The 25931-nt window shown below is 39.5% G+C and overlaps 1 protein-coding gene across 7 annotated transcripts in view; it reads left to right on the top strand.

Annotated features, from left to right (window-relative positions):
• The window catches only part of ENPP2 (ectonucleotide pyrophosphatase/phosphodiesterase 2), a 105577-nt gene that overhangs the window by 46953 nt on the left and 32693 nt on the right, over positions 1-25931 (top strand). For 5 of the 7 annotated variants that reach the window (XM_029923368.1, XM_029923363.1, XM_029923364.1 and 2 more), the window contains exons 5-13: positions 391-451; positions 2220-2317; positions 2536-2615; positions 3640-3759; positions 12062-12117; positions 17088-17153; positions 17823-17895; positions 22525-22680; positions 24730-24838. In XM_029923368.1, coding sequence (XP_029779228.1) covers positions 391-451; positions 2220-2317; positions 2536-2615; positions 3640-3759; positions 12062-12117; positions 17088-17153; positions 17823-17895; positions 22525-22680; positions 24730-24838 — 819 coding nt within the window. The remainder of the gene's footprint in view (positions 1-390; positions 452-2219; positions 2318-2535; positions 2616-3639; positions 3760-12061; positions 12118-17087; positions 17154-17822; positions 17896-22524; positions 22681-24729; positions 24839-25931) is intronic. The other 2 variants (XM_029923367.1, XM_029923366.1) reach the window with 1 other exon arrangement.

Genomic DNA, 25931 nt, shown 5'->3' with positions numbered 1-25931 from the left:
GCTAAAGGGAAGTTGTGCCATACTTTCTATGGCTTTGAGATGTTCGGTGGTGGAGAAAAGAATGTTCCCTCTAATGACCAAACAGTTTATTTCTGGAGGGAAACAAACATGAAATTTTGTTCACTGACGCCACTGGTGTTTTTATCTACAAACCATTTAGACTCAGAAGGTTCCTGTAAACACCACTTGGGGCTATTACATATTAGCTTTCCCATTATGTATGGGCGTACTTCTGTAAACCAAACCAACACTAGACTTTGAGTATTTCTGTTTCGATGGGGTCCCCTAAGCAACACGTATCACACAGGGCACAGATCCTGGAATTGCTTAAGGCTCTGGCTGGCATTCACAATTAGATTCAAAAGTGAATTTACCCACTTATTTTTCTAGGAGAGTCCCATTGGGTAGATGATGACTGTGAAGAAATAAAGGCCCCAGAATGCCCTGCAGGGTAAGTGCATTTTATAAAGGTGATGAAGTTTTATATATTAGGCGACAATCTATCACAGGGTACGCATGGGTAAACGGTTACAAAACTGAAACCCGCTTATACGGGCAAACTTATAAGCGATTAATCAGTCAAAAGGTAAAATGCGCATTTTTCTCTTATTGCTTCTGCATGTATTGGAGACCAAATATCCTCTATGTTTCGCTATAGCTGAAGATTTCACAAAGTGTGCCCAAATATCGCTGAAGAAGGGAAAAAACATTCCTGGCATTGATTTGGGTTGTTTTTTTTTCAGTGTGTTTTCCTGAAGTACTGCTTTTGCCTTTGTGGGGGGGCGGGGAGGACCATAGAGCTTCTCAAAAATATCATCTAAGATGGTAACTCCTACCAGATGCTGCAGAAACTTGACAAACTACTGAAGCACGGCTTTGCTGGGGCGCGGCCAAGCTGGAGTGACACCCCACGGCTCAAGTGCGACCCGAATAAGGCACTTACTACGCCTTCCAGGAAACTGTTGAAAATTCATGGACCCTTAAAATGCCTGGCAGAAAATAAATTTTCCACAAGTGTGTTTTCATTAATATATTTGCTCAAGTGTATTTTTGTTTTAGAAAACACAGCTCGGGACACAAAATCCAAGCATTGTGATATTGTTTCTATTTTCATCTCTGTTTTTGCTTTAATGAGCCGCTTGAACTTCCTGGACTTTCAGAATGGAATGGCAATGGTTTCAGACTGCTTATATGTTCAGTCGTTTCTGAGACAAAAGCAGTCTAGTGGCAGAATGAAATGATAATACTAAGGATTATAATGAACTTTTCTATAGTAGTATTCTAAGTGCTTAATATGTGACTCAGGTGAAATATGCCTCATTTATTGTGTGGCTTTAATAAACTCAAGCCTGTGCTTTCTATCTTCAAGGTATCAGAAAAAAATTTTGCACCTAGTTTAGTATTCTCAAATCTGACTGAACAATTATATCCTCAGAATATAACAAAGGACCTATTTCATCAGATTCTGGCCTATGTAGATGGAGATAGATAGCCTGGTCCTTTACTGATGAACTTTTTAAAGATCTTCAATAATTTTTATTATTTTTAAAGTTATTTTAGGATATTTTAGGATTAAATCTAAAAGAATTCTCTTACAAGTTTTAGTTCTAGAGAAAGGAGTGCCATTGCTATTAATTTCATATTCATTTAATTCAGTCATCCATTCATTGATGTATCTGATGAATATTTTCTGAAGTCCTACTATAGGTCCACAAAATAGAAAATTGTGTAAGATATAAACTGCACATTGAAATATTGTAATATATAGGTGAATGACAAAAGAGGTATGGATTAATATCTTAAAGGAATTCAGAGGTGTGAAAAACTAACATATAGAAGAGCTGAAACATTCAGCGGGGTTTCAAGGAATGCATAGGAGTTTTCCAGGTAGCAGATGAGAGAATATATATTCCAGACAAATGTAACAACTTTATACCTTGTGAACAACCTTGTTTGCAATGTGAGAGGCAACAGAAGAGAAAGTTTATTAGTGGAAATCTGGAGTACAGTCCCTTTCCTGGGCCTTTTATGATCTTGGTCATTTAACTCTGGATTTTGGTCATCATAAATGCTATGTGGCTGGAAGCCCAGGCTTGTACCAATATCCTCATTTGAAGTTTCATCTTGGAAATTCCTGGTCCTAATTGTTGAGAATGACTAGATGTAATGGAAACTTTGTAGCAGTAAGTTTTCTAAAGCATAATATGTTACTGTTTAAGGTTTGTTCGCCCTCCGTTAATCATCTTTTCTGTGGATGGTTTCCGAGCATCATACATGAAGAAAGGCAGCAAGGTCATGCCTAACATTGAAAAGCTAAGTAAGTCGTTTTCATACTGTATTCTCATCAGCATCCACGTTCTGCACAGTAGATGCTCAGCTATTGGCTTTGAGAGACATGGACACGTGACTTTAGATGTATTTTCTTATACAAAAGTAAAGGTAACACAAGTCTTTGATGGTTTAGTAAGTGGATTCCTATACATGGGGTGGCTCCTGCTGGTTCTCTTGCTCTAACATCGGAAATTCTGTCCCTAGGGTCTTGCGGCACACACTCTCCCTACATGAGACCCGTGTATCCAACAAAAACGTTCCCTAACTTATACACTTTGGCCACTGTAAGTATTTTTTCAAATAATGTAGCTTTCAAGGGTGTGGATGTAGATTTCATCCTGAAATGACTTAACAGGAGATTCTTAAAAACGTGTTTCTTAGTGTTCAAAGAAAATGTTTCCATTTTCTGTCTTGTCTCCACCAGTTGTTCACAGTAAATGTCTTTTGCAACTTTGTGGAGGACTGAACTTCACTGCAACTTCAAAACTGAAAACTTTTCTTTCAGGTGCAGTTCTGTTTGAGCACATACATTAAACCTCTCTCAAATACCACGAGATCTATTGTTTATTTTCAGAATTTTCAAATAGAAGTATGGGCTTCAGGGCTGCTTTGTTTCAGTTTGTAGATACTTCCAATCCTACCTTGCTTTCTTCTTTAAAAACATAATTTGTTTATTACTTATTTAATTTTTATTATTATTTTAAGAGAGGGCACAGGGAGCAAGGGGAGAGAAAGAGAAGGAGGGAAGGAGAGAGAGAGAGAGAAGTGGGACTCACCCGAAGTGGGGCTCGGGCAGAGTCTGAGTTCACCCGAAGCCAGATTCAAACTCATGGACTGTGAGATCATGACTGAGCGGAGTTGAAGTCAGATGCTTAACCGACTAAGCCACCCAGGCGGCCCTATTTATTTTACTATTATGATTAATTTGAGGGGTTCTGGGATAGAAATAGAACTTAGGGAAAAGGAAAAGTGTATTTGTAAATAGAAGCTTCTTTGGAGGCATATAAATAAATTTCAATCTCAAAGTTAATTTACTGTAATAACAGTTATTGTCATTTTATTAAATTGCAAGTTAAGAAAATCCAAATATTAAATTTCTTATGATCATATTAAGTCTCTCAGATAGCTTATAATTAGTCCATAGATAATACATGTTAGCTCAGGCATATATAAAGTCTCTATGTATCTTATATAAATTTGGAAATTAAATATTGCTATAAAACCTCCTATAATATGAAAATTTGATAGATCAAATATGTACAGACTATTACATTGTTATTTTAACAATAAATTTGCTTTTACACAAAGGGACTGTACCCTGAATCACATGGAATTGTTGGCAATTCAATGTATGATCCTGTGTTTGATGCCACTTTCCATCTGCGAGGGCGAGAGAAATTTAACCATAGATGGTGGGGAGGTCAACCGGTAAGTTTCGCATTTTTATGTGCATTGAAACATTTCATCCCCAAATTTGTTACCTGTAAGAAAGATGCCTCCAATTTCCTCATACTTGACAATGTTTCTGTCTTTTGGTATTTTATATATATGTGTGCACATAATATTTATGTGTATAATTGTGTATACGATATGTATATATCCATACATATGTGTATACAATATGTATGTATGTATATATATACATGCATGCATACATAATGTGTGTACATATATATGTTCATATGTGTGTGTGTGTATGTGTAGGTGAAGTTATGATTATAAAAGTGACATGATGAGAATCTTCATTAGGAAGATGGTGATGTGAAATAGGGACAGGGGGCTGAATATCAGCAACATTTTGAGCAAGGAATATATAGTCAGATCTTACTGACTTACCAGATTTACGGGTACAATGAGAAAGAAAAGTGAATGACCAATATTACCCCCAAATTTTAGCTCAAGTGCCATATGAATAGAAACAGAGAAACTTGCAGGAAAAAAAAAAAAGAGCTCAATGAAACTTACAGTAAGTTCATGAATTCTTTGTTTAAACCATTTTTTGAAATTCTTGGAAGTTACGTGTAAATGGAATCATACCTTAATTTTGGAGCAGCAAATTAATACTTTGAAAGAACTCATCCTGTTTACTTCAGATCTAATGGGTGGGCAGAAAGTAAAAAGGGATGTAGGTGGCTTCCTACATCATAGTTTTCCTATGACTGGGAGCATGGTTAGGCAACTCGCTTTGGTCAGACACGAGCAAAATAGCAACATGAAGCCATAGTTGTTGAATGCGCAGAACTGAACCAAGTGCACATGACCCCGGGTGGAAGGGTCAGAATATCCACAGGAGCCCAGCCCCATACACACAGTCACTGAAGAACATGTAGAAGAAAGATGGCAAATGTTTCCACCTCGTGTCAACTCTGATTGGTGGCTCCCTGGAGCACTGGTGAGGACTGAGCTGAGACCTTTGTGCCACCTACCACGGTGTGAAGAGTGACCAGTGTCTGCACATATCCATGAATCTACCATCCCTACGTGATTCACACCTGGAAATGTTCACTCCAATCTATGGGCAAAATGGAGACTATAAAGTAAGAGAAAAATGGTATTGCTCTTTGATGAAAGGTCATTTGTGATCAAAGGAATTCGTAATACATAGGTATACAAGGTTAAATATGGGCTTCTCATTAACAAACATTGGAGTACTTCACATTTGTCTGCAGAAGTCTTTCCTATAGTAGAGTTTCTGATTCTGCTATCTTCATTCAGGCTGGACTCCCAGGAGTCTGTGAACTAAGTTGTGAGCATAGTAAAATTTGTTTACAAGGTGGATTTCACAAAGTTTATGATAGAGGAACATTTTACGTGTAAATAAAATGATTGAAATGAGAGTCTGTTAAGCTATTATTGCTGGTTGGTTTTTTACATGAGTTTTATCACGGAAGCAAACTTGCCTGAAGAACCACAAAGGACATAGAGATAAATAGTGATTTTATCAAGTTGGATCACCTGACACGGAGCGTTGACATTAGTTTCCCTCTGGAATGGCATGGCGCAAACGAGTCTCTGGCTTCATTAACTTTTCCAGAAGCAGAATAGAGGCAATGTTGTTGGCTTGCCCAATGGAGTGACAGCTCTGTTTCAATTTTGTCTGCCTATTTCCTAACTCTCAAAGGTGACAGATTAGACCACGTTCACTATTTTCTTAGTGCTGACAAAGATTTGGAGTGAAACCGATTTGTGTTTCTATCTTCTTGAACAAGAGGATGCCCTAAGAATTTCAAAGAACATAGTAGCTATAATTTAGAAATATTTCCCTGAAATTTGGCATAGAAGAAGAACATATGGACAGAAACTATAAGAACTACAGAATAAGAATATAAGGGACTATAAATATTATAAGAAAAGATGAGCCTTAATAAATATTTCTCAAGCATTTATCTCATCCTCTCAGAGGTTTATACATTTCACAAAATCACCAGTGAAAAAAATAATTGAGGTCGGGAAAATATTTATAAAAATCTTAGGTATTTACATTAACCTTAACTTATTTTTACTGAATGATTAAAACATGAAAAACATTTGGCTAAATAGTAAAGGAGTCAGATTAAAAGATAAATACGAATCACTCTTTTCCTAGTTTGAAATTTAATAGATGGGGTGAGGCATTTGTATAGCATCCATCTGAAAATTTGAATCTCACCATTACGCTTCCAAAAATAATTTCTATAATTTAATTTCACCTTATTTTTAAAGTTTATTTATTTGATTTGAGAGAGAGAGAGCAAGAGTGAGAGAGAGAGAGAGAGAGAGAGAGAGAGAGAGAGAGAGAGAATGCATGAGTGTGGTGGTGGAGGGGCAGAGAGAGAGAGGGAGAGAGAGACAATTCCAAGCCGGCTCCATGCTTAGTGCAGAGTGCTATGTGGGGCTGAATCTCACATGATCTGTGAGATCATGACCTGAGCTGAGCTAAAGAGTTAGCCACTTAACTGATTGAGCCACCCAGGCACCCCTCACCTGTTTTTTGTTTTTTTGACACTGATATAGCCATTTTAGCAAATTCGAGTCTGCTTTTAATTTGTTAATCTTTAGAACGTGCTATTAAAAGTTGTTACTCACTTCATGATACTACATTTTTCATACATATTTTTATGGGATTCCTTTCACTATTGTTGCTTTAAGGTTGTACTTTTTCCTCATTATGAAAGTATGTTCTGTACTCTTACTGGAGTTCCTTAAGTAGTTTTGTTTCTTTGAAAAATCTCTCTGCTCTAATCGTGCAGTTTCTGCTAGTAAGGTATCTCAGTGATAAATTCCCTGTTCAGTTTCAACCTGGACTCAGCAAAGTGGAGAATGAATAAGACTCCGAGGAGTGCACGAAACGTGGAGATTTGAGAAAAAAGTCTAACACCCCACCATGATGCAAGTTCTCCAAAGCCACAGTTTCCAGAGCAGGGCATTTCTAAGAGAGACAGGATGTGTTCTTATCAGTCCTTAAGCTGCTTAGTTTACAGTTGTTTCTGCCAGTGTTGGTGATACAGACCATCCTCATGAATCACGGTAGTGTGAAAATACAAGAAAGATGGCATGTTTGAGAAAGAGATGGCAAAGAGAAGAATGACCTTGAATAGAATAGGCGTGAATCTCCAGGTCCCCGGGATGGCTTGAGGCAAAGTGCAAGTCATTGCTTCCCCCTCTTCCTGTCTTGATTAACCTGCCAGTGGGAGGTTTTGCTTTCTTTTAAGGAAAATTTTGCCTTTTATTTATTGTTATTTCTCTTCCATAGATTGCTGTAAATCTGGTTTTGTTCTTTCTTTCTTTCTTCTTCTTCTTCTTCTTCTTCTTCTTCTTCTTCTTCTTCTTCTTCTTCTTCTTCTTTTTCGTCTTCGTCTTCGTCTTCGTCTTCGTCTTCTTTTTTTGTTTTACTGTATCTTAATGTACTTAAGATACCCTGTATTTAGGGTACTATAAATGTTCACGTGACCACTTTGCTCCTGAACTCTTACTTTTAACTCTTGCAAATTTCAGTTGAAGTCTCTTTCCCCAGGTAGTCACTAAGCTCCCCCAGCCCTGGTTAATTAAGCTCAGAGACCCTCCTTTGGGTTTTCATTTTATTTCTATCATAAACTTGACCATATATTTTTTGAAATTATTCACATATCTGCTCTAGTCTGTGGGTCCCCTGGGGGTAGAATCTCTCTATTCTCAGTCCCTAACCTGCAGCTTGACAGAGTTAGGTGTCCCACTACTGCATCTTGGATCAAACTGTTCTCTGAGGCATGTTTTTTTATCGCGTAGTTTATCACTCACCTTCTTCCGGCCCTAACCCCCTGCAAAGAGCCACACCCACCCATTGCCTGCTCTGCTGCAAATCCACTCCTCATATCTTAGTTTGTTCTGACTTTTGAATCTCAGTGCGTGATTTACTGCAGTATCTGTTACGGCCCCACGCACCCCTCTGGCCTCCCAGAATTCTATTTATCCTGGCTCTGTGCTTTTGGATGCAAAGGAATAATTTCCCTGCAAAGAACCGTTAGAATGACTACAGCTGTAGTTCATGTTTTTGAAAAATGTTTTTTGCTTATTTTCTTTTCCAAAACTTCTCCCACAACACCATACTTTAATTTGAGAAAGAGCTGAATTTCACACTAAATCCTCCTGATTCCAGTGAGAATGCTTTTTTTAAATTCCTGAAAAACATATCAAATGGGTACAATACATTCCCCACTTGTCCCCTCTTCAAAATATAGCGTCTAAGACACAAATATTGACAACTGCCCCTAAATGGAGCCGAGCAATGGAGAAACATTGGCATCGAAGGTGGGGAAGGCAAATCCAGGGTCTTGTCAGGTTATTTCATTTGTGCTGTTTTACCGGTCTCCAGGGAAATTTATATTACATTCAAATTCAGAGAAATATTGATTTCCCATTTCTCTGAATTAACAAGGAACTAGAAACTTCTCTCTCTCTCTTTTTTAAATAGCCCCAGAGGCTTGCTTTCATTTTTCTTTTTTTGGACCAAAGTTTTGGTGCCTTTTTTTCCTTGTGTAATTACTAGATTTAACTTTTGAGCTCAGAAATATAATCTATGCATATGACTGCAAATGAAGTTTTATAGCTACTTATGATCTGCTAACTCAAGAACATTATGTTTCAGCCTCCTACCATTTGCTAAACCCTGACAGAATGGCTTCATTACTGCTACAGTCCTTTGGTTTGAGATCTTTACATGTTTTTTAATCTTAAATATTCTCTCATTTGTTTACTTTTTGCACTTTTCTAACTATGCTCACATTTTTCTTTTAGAAAATATGGTCAACATGACTCGTATCAAAAAACAGGAAGACGGGGCACCTGGGTGGCTTGGTTGAGTGTCCGACTTCAGTTCAGGTCATGATCTCACAGTTTGTGAGTTCAAGCCCTGCATCAGGCTTTCTCTAAGTCCAGCTCAGAGGCTGGAGCCTCCTTCGGATTCAGTGTCTCCCTCTCTCTCTACTTCTTCCCTGCTTGCTCTTTCTCTGTCTCTCTCAAAAATAAATAAACATTAAAAAAAAAAGGCAGGGAAGAATGCTTCTTTTTTTGGAGAAGAAATAAAAATGTTTAAAAAGTTTATTTATTTATTTTGAGAGAGAGAGAAAAAGAGAGAGAATCCCAAGCAGACTTTGTGCTGTCAGTGCAGAGCCCAATGCGGGGCTCGATTTCAGGAACTGTGAACTCATGACCTGAGCGGAAACCAAGAGTTGGACACTGAACCAACTGAGCCAGCCACCTAGGCACCCAGGAAATAATTTTTTTTTTTTTTACCTTTTAATTGTCTTCATGGCCCACTTGCTTTTTACAATTGGCTATTTTTTTTTCTGATGACAAAGATTTTAATTGTCACTGTAAAAAGTTTGGGAAGTTCAGAAAAGTATAAAGAGCAAATGATCATGGCCTTGCCGTTGGGAAACCTTTAGCCCACTCTCCTATGCCTGCTACCCTCTCCTCCAGTGCACTTTCCTTATACCACTGCAAGGACCCTTTCTGGTGAACTTTTCTCCTAAGCCTTATGGAAGTAAAATTTACCCGTAGGGCTTCCTGTTGTCCAGATAATGCCAACGTCAGCATGTATTAAACAGCATAACTTTTGAAAGTGTAGGCTCATCATCTGACAAAACTGCATTTAAAATTTTCCATTAGAAAACCCCAGATTAATCTTACATTTCATAACTGCCAAATATTGCCTAGTACAACTTCCTTGTAAATATCAAGGCACTAGACTGTTGTATAAAGTTGTTTGAACGTGAATACGGTAAATTTGAGTCTCTGAAATTAAAGTAAGTATAGAAATAGATCACTTAATATAGGAAACTGGTCTCTCTGGGATCCGATGTGGTTTTGAGGCACCTGCAGGTGTCCAGCACTTGATTTGATTTTATCTTCTTGATAGTGGAGGTGCTGGATGGAGCCATGGGCACGCCCTTTCCTTATAGGCCCAATCTACTCTCCCTGGAGCTCCGCCCCAGCCTCAAATGGCCAATGAAAACTGTACAAAGCGAGACCCTGCGTCGCAAATTTCTGTTTACTTCCGGCACATTGCATTCTCGCCTTTCCAGAGACCACGGGGCTCGTGTTCTCTCGAGAGAGGCAGGAAGGGATACAGAGTTTGAAACATCTCAGACGATAAGGACCAGGAACAGACTACCAGCCCTGTAGAAGAGCCTTTGGATCTGCTCAGGCTCAGCGTGGATGAGTGAATTTATGCGAAAATCAGAAACGACAGAGAGCTTTGAGGCAAAGTACATGCCTATGGTCAGCATGTAAGGATGACATTGGGAGATGCGGAGGAAACTGCTGTAGAAATTGATGAGGAAACATACCAAGGGATGCCTAAATCGACAAAACATTTTTGACAATATCAGAAAAATTTTGATGCTCTTTGGGAGATGGAGCTATACTATTTGCCCTCCATTAACAGTTGGCCGAACCAAAGAATTTATCGTGTATGGAATATAGGAGACTTCTTATGATTGCCTTTTTAAATGCCAAAGACATTCAAAAGAGAAACCTGTGTAAATTTTGATATTAAGAAATGACCAAGGATTCTTCCACTCCTGAAATGATTTGTGGGTAATTCAAAAATACTTAAACTAAAGGACATCTTCCCTACCCCGCAACCCTTTAAATAACTGATCACCAAGGAAAGAAAAGAAAAGAAAAGAAGAGAAAAGAAAAAGAATGAATGGACACATTTTGAACCCTGGTTGGCCTGCGTGTAGATGCCAGTTTGTCTGGGAAAGGGAGAGATACTCGGAGCCAAACCTTAGAAGGACCTCAGAGCCCTCTGAGATCCTAATCTCTCTGACCTGTCCGCATAGGAGAAGGAACCCATGACTCCCAGGCAGATGACATTCTCTAGCAGTTCACACCTCCTCAGATCCGGAGAGGGCGCTTTGTGCTCTCCTGCGGGTCCCTCACTCGCCAGCTGCGGCAGCTGTGGTTTTGCGGGGCTCTCGGGATCTTTCATCCCTAAAAGGGGGCTTTGGGAATCCATGCAGAATCCCCCACTCCAGGCGTTCCAGACCTTTCTGAAACCACGGCCAACTTTCTGGAGGCCCTACACCTCCAAATTTCCCCTTTCCCCCCCAAAACAGAGCTTTCCACTGGAGTTGGTAAAACACTCTGAAAATCTGGTTACAATGAAACCAGAAAAGGTGCTGGCTGCAATTCCTAGACCATTTTCTTGGGTCTTAGAACAAACGAACCATATTTCTTTCTGTTTGCTTCCTAAAACACAGGGATTGAGGGGTGAGGGGATGTGGGAAGGCTTTTCTTACAGACTTATGTTCAAATGGGACATCGGCCATCTTAAGCTGTTTTTAATGTTCCTAGAATAACTGGAATATATTTATTTCCAATGCATAATAACAAAGGTTAAGATTGTTCTAGTGTTCACTCAATGCTAAGATGCTGCTTTAAGGGTTTTAAATGTATTAACTTATTAAAGCTGAGAATAATCCTATGTGATAGGTAATATCACCTACATTTTAAAGGAAACTGAAGCAGAGAACTTACTTAAGTCATTTCTTGGAGGACTGCACACTTGGTAAGTGACAGAGGAGAGGCTTAAAATCCAGCAGTTATCTGGTTGCAGAGCGTAGGGTCTTAACTGCCTGGTCTCCTGCCTCCCAACAGCATGTGCTGGAAAGAATATTGCAAAAGCCTCAAAGAAATGCTTGGGTCACCTAATGTATCCCAGGAACTTATTCTTAAATTTCCATTTATTGAAAGGCTAAATAGAAGAAACGAGGGAAAATGCAAAATAAAAAATAGCTTTCACCCTCCCCTTCTCACTCACCTAGATTAAAATATACCAAGACAAAGCTGGGTTCCAACATTCTGGCATCTGTGGACCGAACTGGGGTTCTCCTCGATAGGCTTTCAGCAGGACAGGAAACATATGGTCCACTCCTGGGGCCTTTTATGAGCAGATTTCTGTCATATAAGTGAAATGTTCAACACAATGATCAGAAAAGACAGGTACAGAAGAGACTTCTGAGATGCCACTGGAATCACAGCAGAGCTTTTGAAAGCTTTTGCAGAGAATGTATTGAATGACATTTATGGAAACACTGATTCAGACTTCCAGATGTGAAAAGAGAATGATTGCAAATAATGTGAAATTTATGATGGGGTGTGGGTAAAGTATAAGAGATCTCATCTACTATATTTTAAAACCTTTTCCTTCTTTGAGAAGAAAAAATATCTCAGAACATGTTGTAAGCCTCTTCTATTTTCTCATTAGCTATGGATTACAGCCACCAAGCAAGGGGTGAAAGCCGGGACATTCTTCTGGTCTGTGTAAGTTCTCTTTATTTCATCAATGTTTGTAAAATTGCAATTCTGATTCAGCTTATGAAACATAACTCAGTTTGATTTCATGTCAGCTAAATATAAAAGCAGTCGAGCTTTCCTATATTTTCTGATTGAAAATAATCTTCCAAGTATTTCTTAGAGGTCTTCTCTCTCTTTCTCCCCATCTTTTCTTAATAGAATGTAAAGAAGATTTTCTTTTCTTGTCATCCTTCAGATTTTCTCTCCATTTACAGTGTTAGGTAATTTACCACCAAGGACTGTATATTTCTCTTAGGCCATTTATTGCTGTGGTTTGCATTATCATGTGCTAGAAATGCTATATTTATTTTGGTTCCCACCATTAGAAGTCTAGTGTGGTCTCAGACAGCTGATGTAGTAGTCTAGAGATTGAAAATTCCAGACAGGAGACAAGGGAATGCCTCTGTTTTCCACTCCATTTTCCACTGAACTCTAGGATTTCCCTAATAAGAAAAATAGAACTACCGCTCGTCTTCCCCACAAAGGTAATGCGGGGAGGGGGGGTTCGTAGTTAGTGTTCATAAAGTAGTCTTAAGATGAATCTTACCTAATAAAAGTGTCAACATGTTGATGATTTGTAAGGCTCCTTAGTAAGAAAACGAATCTGTTTCAACTTTCATGGGGATTTTGTTCCCACCGAGATGTTCTTTCCATCTTTTTTTTTTGAACCACCTAAAGAGGTTTCCGTATTTGCCTCCTATGCGTTAACAAAAATCTGACTATTCTATAATAGTAGTGTGCTGAGAGCAATCACAGGTTCAGATTAATCCAGAAGGGGACCATCTATATTCTCCAAATTCAGGAACAAAAATAGCCTTTTCAGATTTGAAGGACTACGTGGGAACTGGGTTTGGTGATTTTAAGACAGAGTGACTCTTTAAAAGTCTCCCTCCCCACCCCCCACCACCCCTATTTTTTTTAAAGAGGTTTTCTGAGTTGAGAAATAAGCGTGGGTATGTTAGAAATAACACGCAGCTGACATGTTGATCTACAAATTTAATCGTCGGCATTACATTTCTGTAACCCTTGACTATCATAGATGCTTACAGAAATGATTTCTTCTGCTCCACAACGTATTTGCCCAGCGGAATGGAGAGGAGCCAACAACATAATTAATACCTAGGCCCCCCCCTTACCCCCCGGAACTGCTGCAGAGCTTCATTGAAAAGGCCCAGTGTTCTGATTTCGAATGGCAATTTTCTCCGCCCATTTCAAACTACTTCTAAGAAGGTAGCTTTTGTGTGCTCTAAAGATGTCCTTAGTTTTACTTCGCTTCTCAGGCTATTGTTCTTGTATCTCTATATTCTGGGAGTGACTTGGATTTAGTTTTTTTCTTTCTTTAAAAAAAGTCTTATTATAACTAAAACACACACACAAACCAGGGTGATACTTTCATTCTTTAATGGACTATATGTCAGAGGAATCTACACATGATACATTTCAAACCAGATTCAAGCCGCAGACTTAACTTTGAAGGTCATCTTTTTAACATGGTTCTGTGGTGTTGCCTAGAATTATTCTTGCTTATTTATTTATTTATTTATTTATGTTTTTTTATTTATTTTTGAGAGACAGAGACAGCACGAGCAGGGGAGGGTCAGAGAGGGAGGGAGACACAGAATCCGAAGCAGGATCCAGGCTCTCAGCTAGCTGTCAGCACAGAACCCAACGCGAGGCTCGAACCCACGAACCATGAGATCATGACCTGAGCCGAAGCTGTATGCTCAACCGACTGAGGCACCCAGGCGCCCCTAATGATCGTATTTTATTCCAAAGTAATCCTTAGCTGATGCTCCATTACATTTTTGTGTGTGTCAATTCATGTTCAAAGGCAGTAATTCCTTTTATGTGTGAGTGTTTAGATTGCTTGTAATCCCAGCGCTGCTGATTAATACACTGCCAACTGTAGACAAGTGATTTAATCTCTTGAGAAATTAATGTCTTCATCTTTAAATGGTGATGACAGCATCTTTTTCAAGGGTGTTGTGAAGACAGAATGAGCTAACTTATTTAAAGTGCTTAGTAGGGTGCACAGAGAATAACCAGTAAATGGTTTTGTTTTCTAACCCACATCATCTCTTTCAACATTGACCACAGAAGGCCTGTGTGTGTTCTAAGGTAATTTGTTCTCCTTTACCACTAAATGCCTCGTCTGGTCCTTCATTTTCCATCCCTCCTATTTTTTTTCTTTTTCTGACCATATCTGACTTACTTGGTCTCAGGACAAATTCTATATCAAACGCTGACGGCAAAGTCAGCGGCACAAAAGGCCAAGTCCCTCTCTGTTTGGACACATGCTCTTCCTTTTCCATGTTTGTTTGTGCTGTCTCTGGGCTGTGTTTTAAACACGAATGGCTAGGGGCTATGCCTTTTTGGTTCCTGCGGTAATTTCATAAAGATAATGTAGAACCCCTGGGAAAGTTGGAGATCTCTTTGTCCAACTCATTGACAAGGTTAGAATAGCGCGGCAGAGAGAGGTCAAATGTTATGCCCAGGGTCGCAGTTTGGGTGGATATTCAGGCATCTACAGTTCTCATCTCTGGTTCTTACTACCCACGCATATTCTGCTCCTGCCCAGAAATTGATAATACCCTACTTATCTTTCTAAGAAGAGAATGGTGACTCCTTCCTAAGGAGTCTTCCTTTTTGTAGGAGAATTCTGGATTGTTATTTACATTCACACAAATGCCTTGAACATGTTATACTTTTAACAGACATTTCATGAGTGAGTGTGTCATCTCCGTGTACCTGTGAATTCAGTGCATAATGATAAAAGCTAACATTTCTCTAAACTCTGTGTGCCAGGCACTATTCTAAGTGTTTTTCGAGTATTACGCCTTTAAATCCTTAAGATGACCTTATGAGAGAATAGCTATTATCATCCTCATTCTATAGAGGCACCGAGAGGTTAAGTAACTTGGCAAAGTCTCATCACCAGCACATGTTGGAGTCAGCATTCAAGCCCAAGCATCGCGGCCGAAGAGCTGCTGCTCTTATTCCTTGCTGGTCAAGCCCCCCATCCAATGAGGGTGTTAGAGGATGTAGTTCTGAGCTCGACGCAAATTCTGTTAGCTTGTATTTTTCCATTAGCATCAAGCGAGTCCATCAGAGTCCACTTTTGTGACTTAACACCAATTATGTAAAATAAAGCAGCTTGCAGGTCGGTCATGAAATAATGTAAAATGAACAGCATTTGCTTTTTTTTTTAGTTAGGAAAGAATTCTAAATATGTAATTATTTTACTCAGATATGAAGAATTTCTGTGGGTGATGAATTAACTACCGTAAGTGATGATCTTGGCTTTGCTAGGCCCATTTCTAATTCAATTATAGGATATAATTAACAGGGTCACATTTATTCAGTAGCCTTGGAATTTGTTTAAATTAAGACTCACTTTATGGTACACATGATTTTCTGGGCTGGTGGGATAGTTCTTGACTGGGAGGAAGGAAGGACAAAACTCCAATCTAGAGGGTTGATAGGGTTGGGGGGGTGGGGGTGGCCTGGGGAAAGGAGCTGCTTGATTAGGGCTCCTGCCAGCTCCAGCCTTCTACCATGGCTCTGACGCTTGGTTTCTCTCCCAGCTTTCTCTTGTTCACCTCCACCAAGAGTAGAAGTGTAAATGGCTCACCCAGCACCCACAGCACATTTTCAATAGAGTTTATTTTTCAGAGAAGTTTTAAGTTCAGAGCAAATTGAGCTGGGAAGGTATAGCGACTTTCCAAGCCCCCTTCGCCCCTGTGCATGCAGAGCCTCCCCCATTATCAATGTCCTCCACCCAAGTGGTGAATTTGTTACAGCTGGTGAACCTACATTGACACCATTATCTTCCAGGGCACACAGTTCATATAAAGGGTCACTCTTGGCCACAGTCATGTGTACTGACCACAATTAAACTTGGGCTTTAGTTTGAGTTCATCATAAACAAGCTCTAATGCCTGGTCTCAGATGGGGGAGCAGAAAAGCATGTCGAGTACTTGTTAGGAAAGAATAAGCCAATTTCCTTATAAATAAAGACATTGCTCAGCTTGTGAGCATCTGAGTGAAACTCAGCCCAGGATACAGGACTATCATGTGAGCTAGGAGCTCCCAAAGCTTGTGCCAGATTCCGGGTAATTATATTTCAACAGAGGAATGAGACTTAAACACAAAAGTCATTGTGGATGAAGATTATACCCTTTCTGTCAGTCTCATAATTATAGTGCCTATTCTTGATAGATTTTGATAGAGCTAGAAAAGAATTTCAAGAATACCTTTCCTAACCCCTTATTTTATAGAGGAGGAATGTAAAGTTTCAGATTAAATAATGCTTCTAAAGTCATATAGGTCTTTCGAGATAGAATGATAACTAATGATAATCATTAATAAAAGTAAAGTGATGTTTTTTTGAACTTACTATGTGGTAGGCCCTGTACATGCCCCTTGGCTGTTTTGTCTCATTTTATCTTTATGACCAAGCTATGTGCAGTGTGCTTTGCTATTATCTCTTTTACTGATGAGTAAACTGAGGCCCAGAGAGGTCAAAGTGGGTTAGAGGTTAAGAGAGGTCACACCACCACCCGGAAGCATTGGGGATGTCAGTCCTGGTAACCTCTGTGGCCAGAGCTAATGGCTTGACTCACTAAATGGCAATGCTTCTGAGCCCAGGGTCCTTTTCTCCCTAGAGCAGAATCTCTGATCAGCCAGACAGGTTGCTCATTTGATTGTGAATCAGATTTTCCAGTCTCTTCTTCTATGACAGAGGACAAGCAATACGATATGTTGCAAATGGAAGTGAAAGTTTAAACGCTAATTCGAGAGAGGGCCTTTTACGACAAGGACGTGACAGCAGATGGTGGTGGAGAGCCCCCCGTCCTGGTGCCAGAGCGAGCGGTCATCAGGCCGAAGTTTGTGGAAATGCATCCTAAGATCATGCTTTTCTTGTTGTCACCTTACAGAGTGATCCCTCATGAGCGGAGAATCTTAACCATACTGCAGTGGCTCACCCTGCCAGATGATGAAAGGTATTTGTTTCCATCTCCCTGACTTTTCCTCTCCTTCCTTCAGTCTGTTTCCATCGTAGGTTCGAATTGGGTGAAAACTAGATAAGCTGTGAAATAGAAAAGCCTTATGGTTCTCAGTCTTGAGAGTTACCTTCCCTAAGAAGGATACGATGGACATAGGTTATTGGGGACCATTTAATTACATGGATGAATGACAGATATGAATCCTGGTCACTACAGCAAAGGTTATGGGAGTTCCTGGCTTTAATAAATGAACCAGCAGCATTCCAAGGATGCCGGGGAAGCACTAAGACTGACTTTTCACTTTAATGGAGTTGTTCTTTCAGACTGCAGACCACATGGTCCTTGTGAATTTTCACTGGGCTCGATTATCTTGAGGATCAAAGACCTGACTATGTGTTGAGATAATCCTTTGTGACATTTGGTCCCTGAAAGTGGTACCAGGCCATCACTACAGTGGGGGTGGTGTAGGGGGTAGTGGATGTGGAAAAAATAGAACTCTTACCCACCCCCCCAAAAAACAATAAAGAGACATTTTCCATGTTAATGCTAACATTGGTTGGGATATTAACTTGATTTGAGAGAACTTTTTCTTAATGTGAAGGGACACTTGATATTCTTTTTATATGTGGTTTGAGGGAGATTCTGAACCTTTCAATTTTCCCATAGGCCTTCAGTCTATGCCTTCTATTCGGAACAACCTGACTTCTCCGGACACAAATATGGCCCTTTTGGCCCTGAGGTTAGTAGCTTATCATCTGCTTGAGGAGAACCGTGCCCCTGGCTAGCTGACCTACCGATCTTATTTCAGGGCTCCTACAAAGGGTCTTGTATATGCAAGATTTATACAAAATCAAGGAACTACAAGACTAAAAACATTAAAAAAAAGTCTTACACGTATGTTTCTCTTATAAGAATTTCATTTCAGATTGATTTGACATTCAAACCTCTCCTAATCTTGGTGTTCACAGGAGAGGTATATACCGTTCTTGAAGGCATTGTTCAAAAGGTAAAGGATCAGAAGGGTTGGCATCTGCCATCCCTGGGATAGGAGTGCAAGGGCATCTGGAGAAGAAACACACAATACAAAACATTACAGCTGAATTTCAGCTCTGTTACAATGATTTTGCAGTTTAGAGAGGGTAGGTCAGCTAAATAGCTCTAATGGCCTGAGCAGGTGCAATCCACCTGGTGTAGGTTCTATACTGGACCCTCTTAATTTGATAAATTTAGGCATAGGTATATACCTGTGAAAGCAGCACCACGATCAAGACTATGAATGTACCCATTACTCCCCCAAATGAAATTAATTCTTTTAAAACATTTTTAATGTTTATTTATTTTTGAGAGAGAGAGAACATGTGTGAGCAGAGGAAAGGCAGAGAGAGAGAGGGAGACACAGAATTGTAAACAGGCTCCAGGCTCCGTGCCGTCTGCGCAGAGCCTGATGAGGGGCTCAAACTCACAAACGAGATCATGACCTGAGCCGATGTCCACCGCTTAACCAGCTGAGCCACCCAGATGCCTGAAATTAATTCTTAATTGAGAGAGATGCACTATTGAATGATCTATTTAGCAGAGCAATGTAATGCCCTTTTATTAAGCAGTCAGAAATCTTCGTTGAAAACAATCTGTTATATGATATCCAGTATACTTCAAATTTGGAGGTGGGAAAGAGATGGTTGTATTTTATTATGTTCCTCATTCATCTGGAGATGGAAATTTTCCCAGTGTTGTAGCATAGATAATTTTAAAACATGACAGGATTTGCAAATTGAAAACATTTCCCATCTCTCTTTCTAACTAGGATGGTGAGGTCTATATCAATACAATAAAACTTGATTTGGGATAAGAAATCATTTCAGAACCTGTTAATGGAAACTGCCTTCCATTCTCTAATAGGCTGTGACAACACTGCTCATGATAACTAAGTTCACTGTGTTCAGCATGCGATGGAATAGGAAATACAGAAAAGTATGTCTTGGCTTAAATACTTCTGAGCAAAATGCAGTATATCTAAACAAAGGCAGTAATACCAAGACGCCATAAATATTTTTTTAATGTTTTAACATTAATTCTGTCATGATTTTTTTTAAACACTGAAAACTAATGGCTATGTGAAAACTATTCTTAGTTTGCCTTAAGTCATTGAAGTTATAGAAGTCTGATGCTCTTTTTCCTGTTCCTTTGATGTTTAACAAGTGTTGCATGATTATGAAACACAAATGATAAAAATGAGATAAACATCTGCACGAAACACAAATGTTCTTCCCAGAGCAAGCGTGGCTGTTTTATCTTTAGGATGACTTTCTTTGCGATTAATCTAAAGTGAACAAAAGGACCTACATTTTATTAAAATGTTAAAAAAGATCCTAAGTAGTTCCATGTGCCGTATTTAAAAGTTCAAATTTTCTTGGATAATAATATCCCTTTGAAGATATTAGGCAAGGTATTAGGCATAGGCACGCCAGAGGTTGGCATAGCCATCCTTTTACAAGGAAGAGACTGGAATCTAATGAGGACTCAGGCAGCTCGAGTCTCCTGGTGCCTAAGTGGACTGAGAGGTAAAAATCTCAGAACTCCTGGACCAGGGTTTTCCGGTGGGACAATTTAGTCCAGGCCATAAACAGAGTGGTCATTAATAACCGTGTTCAATTCATACAGAAGATTTTCTTCATGTCAAAAGTTGGCTTTTGGCCTTGTAGATGAAGTATAACTCTTAGGATCCTCATTTCCTTAAACAGTCCTACAGCTTGGCAATCGGCATTTTTTATCCATGAACTTCTCTGGATTTCTAGTATGTGTAGTTCAGCGGTAGTTGCGTACTTTAAAGCATATGTGTACATACTTTAATCAAGAAATAAACTGCAAAGTTTTTTTTTAAGGGCTGAGCAGTGATAAATGTAACGTAATATAACATGCTTTTGTTTGCTATAGTGATGGTGCTATGCTCGGGGTTGCTCCCAAATACACAAACGGAGAGTTTTTTTCTTTAGAATTTTTGAGTTAAGACTTGGGAGTATTTGTGCTATGTTCTTTTTAGTATTACTACTTCCTTGTAAACTGGGACATTCTCATGTATCCATTGAGTAAAACACGTAATTAAGTACTTGGAATGTATTTTCAATTATAATAACCCAGTAACCTGGCCACTTTCTTCTGGTGAGGCAAGAGATATTTTCAGATTTCAACTATTTTTCATTTGGTTCTAGGAATCCTATTTTTATTGAATGAAAAAAACGAAAACCACTTACACTTTAAAAACGCGACACCCAAACAAGCCAGCAAAACCTCTTTTCGGGAGTAGACGAATTGGTTTACATACCTGTACATCTACCCATTATATACACGCGGTGTGCGTGTAAAGACTTTATGAATGGAAATATTATTTATAAAATCAGTAACATGTCATCATTTACATCTAATAGAAAATATGCTGTATTTGAAGTTTGAGTGAAAAAATTCAAATTGCTGTGTGCTACAACAAAGTTGAAATCTGTGCGTTATTTACTTACTCTCTGAGTATACTTTTTCCAGGGCAATTCTCAAAGACTATTAAGTGAGATGACCAAACTTTGGGCTAATAGCTTCAAGCAATGGTGTATTGCTCCTGGTTTCATAGTGTAACGGTGAATGTTCAGAAACATGCTTGCTTTTGATTATTGGCGCAATCTGTTTCTCTTTGACCTTCTGTGCTTTCTCTGTGACTCCTCGTTCGGCTGCTCTCTCAGACCTAGAGGCAGAGCTTTGGCTGGCTAGTTACTACCTTCAGATGGCAAAAAGTATCCTTCTGAAAAGCAGGGAAATTTGCCCGTCTACCTCCCGTCCTCCTAATAACCTCAGGCTAAATCTTCTCAAGTCAGACTAAAGTATGGCTGGTCAGTGAAAACTTAGCTTTGGTCTACCTCTAACATTTGAAGAAGGAAGTACATGCAATATAATCACTGGATGAAAACTCATTTTGGCTACATCCTGTTTCTCCTGCTGCTCCTCTAACCTGCTGCAACCAGAAGGGCTCGGCTTTGGAGTCTTCTGGATGGTCTCTTGCAAATGGCCGAGTATCCAATGGGCCGACTTGAGTGCTAGCTGAAATGTATTCAGTGACCATGAAATGGGAAACTCTTTTTCCTTTTGCTTCTCTTCTCATGGAGAACTGCCTGAAATGAGATGCATTAAAAAAAAAAACAACAACCCACCACCAAGCCAGAGTCCATGGGGCTGTGTCTTTCAGTTGCTCTGCCAGGGACAGATGATGAGGCAGAAACAGAGGTGCCTTTGCAGTGGCTTGCTCTGGAAACGGTGAAACGGCATGGCAGATGGCCTCCCTTTTGGATACACTAACATCATTCCTCCTCCTGCCCCTTCCTGCATCTGAATGATTCTCGGAGCAGTCCCTCCGGGAGCCAGGGAGACGTCAGGGCTTGTGGCTTTAATTCACCTTTGCACCATCAGCAAATCAGGGGCCTATTTTTCTCTAGCACTTGGAAGTCCCAAAGTTATCTTCCTTACTCAAGTTCTGTGTCAGCCTTCACCACGTTCTCTAGATTTTCACAACAGATGTGTAGAAAGAATATAAACACATAGACTCTTTCTTGGGATCTATACCAAGATGAAAGAGATCTTGATTTTTACATTTTACCTATTTTACAAGATAGTATTTTAAAAGACAGTTTTACTTATGGTTCTCTCTTGGCTTTAGAGTTCCTTTGTACTGAAAACCTAAATTATCAGTGGGAAGTTCTCTCTCCTGCTGAAAGTCCTGATTTGTCCAAGTACACATTCATGTCCAAGGATTGCTTATTATGTTCCATTCCATCCTTGGTTTAAAATGCTTCCCCTAATCCTTGCAAATGGAGGTGACACTTGCTTTGATATGTTGGTGGTGTGAACAGATATCCGTCAGATTCTGAATTGGAGACACCTACATGAGTCCCATGGTTACCTTGAAATGACTAAATGGCTAGTATTCTATTGGTTTTCTGCTAGTACTTTATAAATGGAGAGCTCTTCATAACCAAAGACCAGTCTCTCCCTAATGCGAGAGTTAATGGAATACAGAACTGTATGTCACCTTCAGGTTTATCCACAAGTAGTCTCCTTAGTCCAAGAGAAACCCACCTGACTAGATTCTCTTAAATTATATTCTTGCTCTCAGTGAAGAAGTTCTGAGGGCAGCCTGAAGATGGGTTTAGGAAGCTTCTCTCAATAGAGTTCCATGAATCATTCCTCCTACCAACTTTTTCTCACTTAAGGAGCCATAGTTTTTCTAACTACGGCTCTGCTGACCAAAAACAGCAAAGTGTGAGCTTTGTTATCTGACCCAGAGGGACAGACGACCTCTGAGTCCAGACATCTCTATCCGCCAGTACAGGAGAGTAGTTATGGCTCACCTCTTACTCCGGCTAAGAGACCTAAGAGGAAGGTTACCCCTAAGAGGAGACAGGAAAGACCAGTTGCTCCTCCAAAGAAAAGAAGAAGAAAATTACATAGGATGGATCATTATGCTGCGGAAACTCGTCAGGACAAAGTAAGTTTATCTATTGTTCCAAAGCTTTGTGGCGGGTAGGTCTGAGTTGAAGGTTTTCTTTAGTGCCTTGGTTTGAAAATCAGCTGAATATGTTTCAGAAAAACTCTGGTTGTGTCATCCTTGGCTTTGAATCCAGAAGAATCTGACACTTCAGAGGTTAACACGAATGCGAAGACCTCCTGAACTTTCAGCAAAATGGAAAACAAGATCCTTCCACTTTCTTTAGAATCAGTTGTCCTAAAACTAGCATTAACATTTAGGCTTGAACCAATGTTAGGAAGGCTGTTGGTTCTGCTGGCACTTACTCATGGACTTTGTTACAATGGTTTGTAGCCTTGGTTCTTGAGAACAATTCAGCAAAGCAACGAGGGGATTCCTCAAAGACCAGGTAAACTAGAACTCAACAGAAAATTGGCTCAGGTTAGTGGAGCATACCTTCAGAGTCCAAAAAAGGTCTTAGGTTGTAGACAAGGGAATAGCTGAGATGGAAAGAAAGAGAAAACAATGGGTAGTTGGAACTGTGTGTATTTTCTCATAGAGACATGAGTTATGTCGACTCTTTCCAGTACATTCAGAACAGGTTAGAAGTTGTCACTTCTCTCGAAACCTTCAGGTTTCTGAGACATTCTCTTGCTTATGACTATCTGAAATCATCACTGAGAAGCAGGTCCTGGATTTCACCTGAGTTGTCTAGTGACAATCCTTGGCCATAAGACATTGCCAAGGATTGACATATATAATGGTTTTGGTATGTTTTTGTCGAGGCAAAGGTCTAAGAGGAAAGCATGGTTTTCCTGAAAGCAAATACCATTTAGTTCCACGTGTGTTAGTCCTTCAGATATGCTTGCATATATCATTCTGAGACTTTTCACTTATGACTTACTCCTTGGGACACAATTTGAAATCTCGACTACTGCCATGAAGAAAAACAAGTTCACACCTGATTTTACTGAGGACATGACTTGAGGGAAGGTCTTGAGTCATCTGAGAAGACACTAATGGAAGATAATATTATATGTCTGAAGTAAAAAATGGTATGCAGACCCTTCTGTTCTTACAAGTCATCTTGGGTGTTTGTGTGTGGTTGGAGCTAAGTTGTAAAATTCACCTGAAGTACTGGCAAGTGTTTGTCTGATAAGGTGTTTCTTGGAAATCTTTCCATTGGATAGAGATGACAGTGAGAGGGGAAGTCTCTGGTGTGTGGGAGCATTCGTGCTGTTAGAAGCTTCCACTGGAGACAAGAAAGTGAGAGATGGATTATATTTCTTAAGCTTTGGAAATCTTCTTTAGACAACTGAGTTCTCGTGTTTCCTTAGGCTGAATAGAATTCTAGAACAAGCTCAGTTGTTCACTTCTTTTGAAGTTAAGAGTCTTGTAGATTCTTATTCACTCAAAATCAGCTTGAAAGGGACTAAACTGAGAAAGAATAGCTTGTTTATTAGAAGAGATTCTTCTAGTAAGCTTATTTCTTGGAAGAGATTCTGTTATGGAATCTATTATTTTCAAACAGTGACAGTTAACTTCTTGGAAACATTAGATGGATTCCATTGCATTAATGATGTTCTAATTTAGCATCAAATGAAAGGGCACCATTTTACCTCAGAACTGTTTTGGATTCACTTACCCTCCATCTTCTTGCCATGGTTCAAAACCTGATGTGATTTCACCTAGCAAACAAGAGGCTTAAACTATCCATCTAACTTTCTGCTCACTCTTAAAATTCTTGGATTAAAAAACACAGTTACATTTTAGAAAGGCCAGTTTTCTCTTAAAAAAAGTTGTCTTTAATATTTCTGATATTTTGGTACCACAGAATCTTAAAAGGGATTGAATGAGGGGAGATTTTACATTCCTAAAATAATACAAATAAAAGTGCTTAGAACAGATTTTCATTAAAAGCAGCAGGCAGATCTCCCTAGACAAAGCTCTGCCTCTGGGCCTGAAGTTTTCTTTCCAGAATGTTCTAGGGGTAGAAGATCTATAAGAAACTAAAAGGAAAAAAAAAACACCCCAAAACCTGCAAGGACTAATTTGCTCTTTTATTTCCAGATGACAAATCCTCTGAGGGAAATTGACAAAACAGTGGGGCAGTTAATGGATGGACTGAAACAGCTGAAGCTGCATCGCTGTGTCAATGTCATCTTTGTTGGAGACCATGGTAAACCTTTGTTTCTTCTTCGCTAACAGGACAACTACATAGATCATGTTTCTGATGGTGTTGAGAAGAACCCTTGCCTTCAGAATCCAAGATTGCATTCTTTACCTTCTTCCCTCTTTCTTCAGGGCAGGGAAAGAAATCAGGCCATGACTCAAATGTGTGAGATGACACGAGATGACCCTGTATCATTTTGAAAATTTTTTTTAACGTTTCTTAGACAGAGAATGAACTAGGGAGGGGTAGCGAGAGGGGGAGACCCAGAATCTGAAGCAGAGTCCAGGCTCTGAGCTGTCAGTACAGAGCCCAATGCGGGGCTCAAACTCACAAACCACAAGATCATGACCTGAGCCGAAGTCGGACCCTGAACTGACTGAACCACCCAGGCGCCTGACCCTGGATCATTTTGACCAAAACCAGGGACTTCCTGTGTCATCCTTTTCTTTGCAGGAAAGAAAGTCTTTCCACAAAAATCTGTCTCTTGCCAAAGTGTGGCAGACAATTTGTGATACTACTTCATCTCTGCTAGTCACAGCCCCAAAAGGAGCCTACAGAGTTTATGTGGCTAAAAAAAAAAAAAAATTAATAAATAAACCTAAATATGATAAAGAGGAAGAGACATAAGATTCTTGTCAAAGAAGAGGTATATAAGTAAAATGATTTCCCTATATTCACTAAGGGAATTCAAGACCAAAACCACAGGACCTTGCTTCAGTACAGAAACTGTTAAAGAGAGGAAGAAGCAGAGTGTTTTCTAAATCACTGTATGAAGTAGAAAAATTCATAACCACTTTTTTAAACATTAGCTATTACGAAGCTGCAGGGGATTCTTCAGGGGGGCATTCTTACTCACAGCTCTGTACTCTGAGCTCCATCTAGAGAGTGCCATACATTCCAGAACCATCACATTGAAAGAGTGACCCTGGAAGTAAGATTGCTCCCATCTAGGAAAGGGTTTCAGAGAAAAACATTGGTAGACTCTCTGGTAGTTCTGTTAAGAATGTCAGGCAAGTGTCCCTAGTCAAAAGTCTGCTTTGGGCCTATAGTTTTCTTTCCAGAATGTCCTAGAAAATCTAGGAGAAATGAAAAAAAAAAA

Source organism: Suricata suricatta, chromosome 15 (assembly GCF_006229205.1).
Source record: "Suricata suricatta isolate VVHF042 chromosome 15, meerkat_22Aug2017_6uvM2_HiC, whole genome shotgun sequence".
NCBI lineage: Eukaryota > Metazoa > Chordata > Mammalia > Carnivora > Herpestidae > Suricata > Suricata suricatta.
The sequence above is the reverse complement of the archived record's forward strand: the minus strand, read 5'-3'. Positions and strand labels throughout refer to the sequence as shown.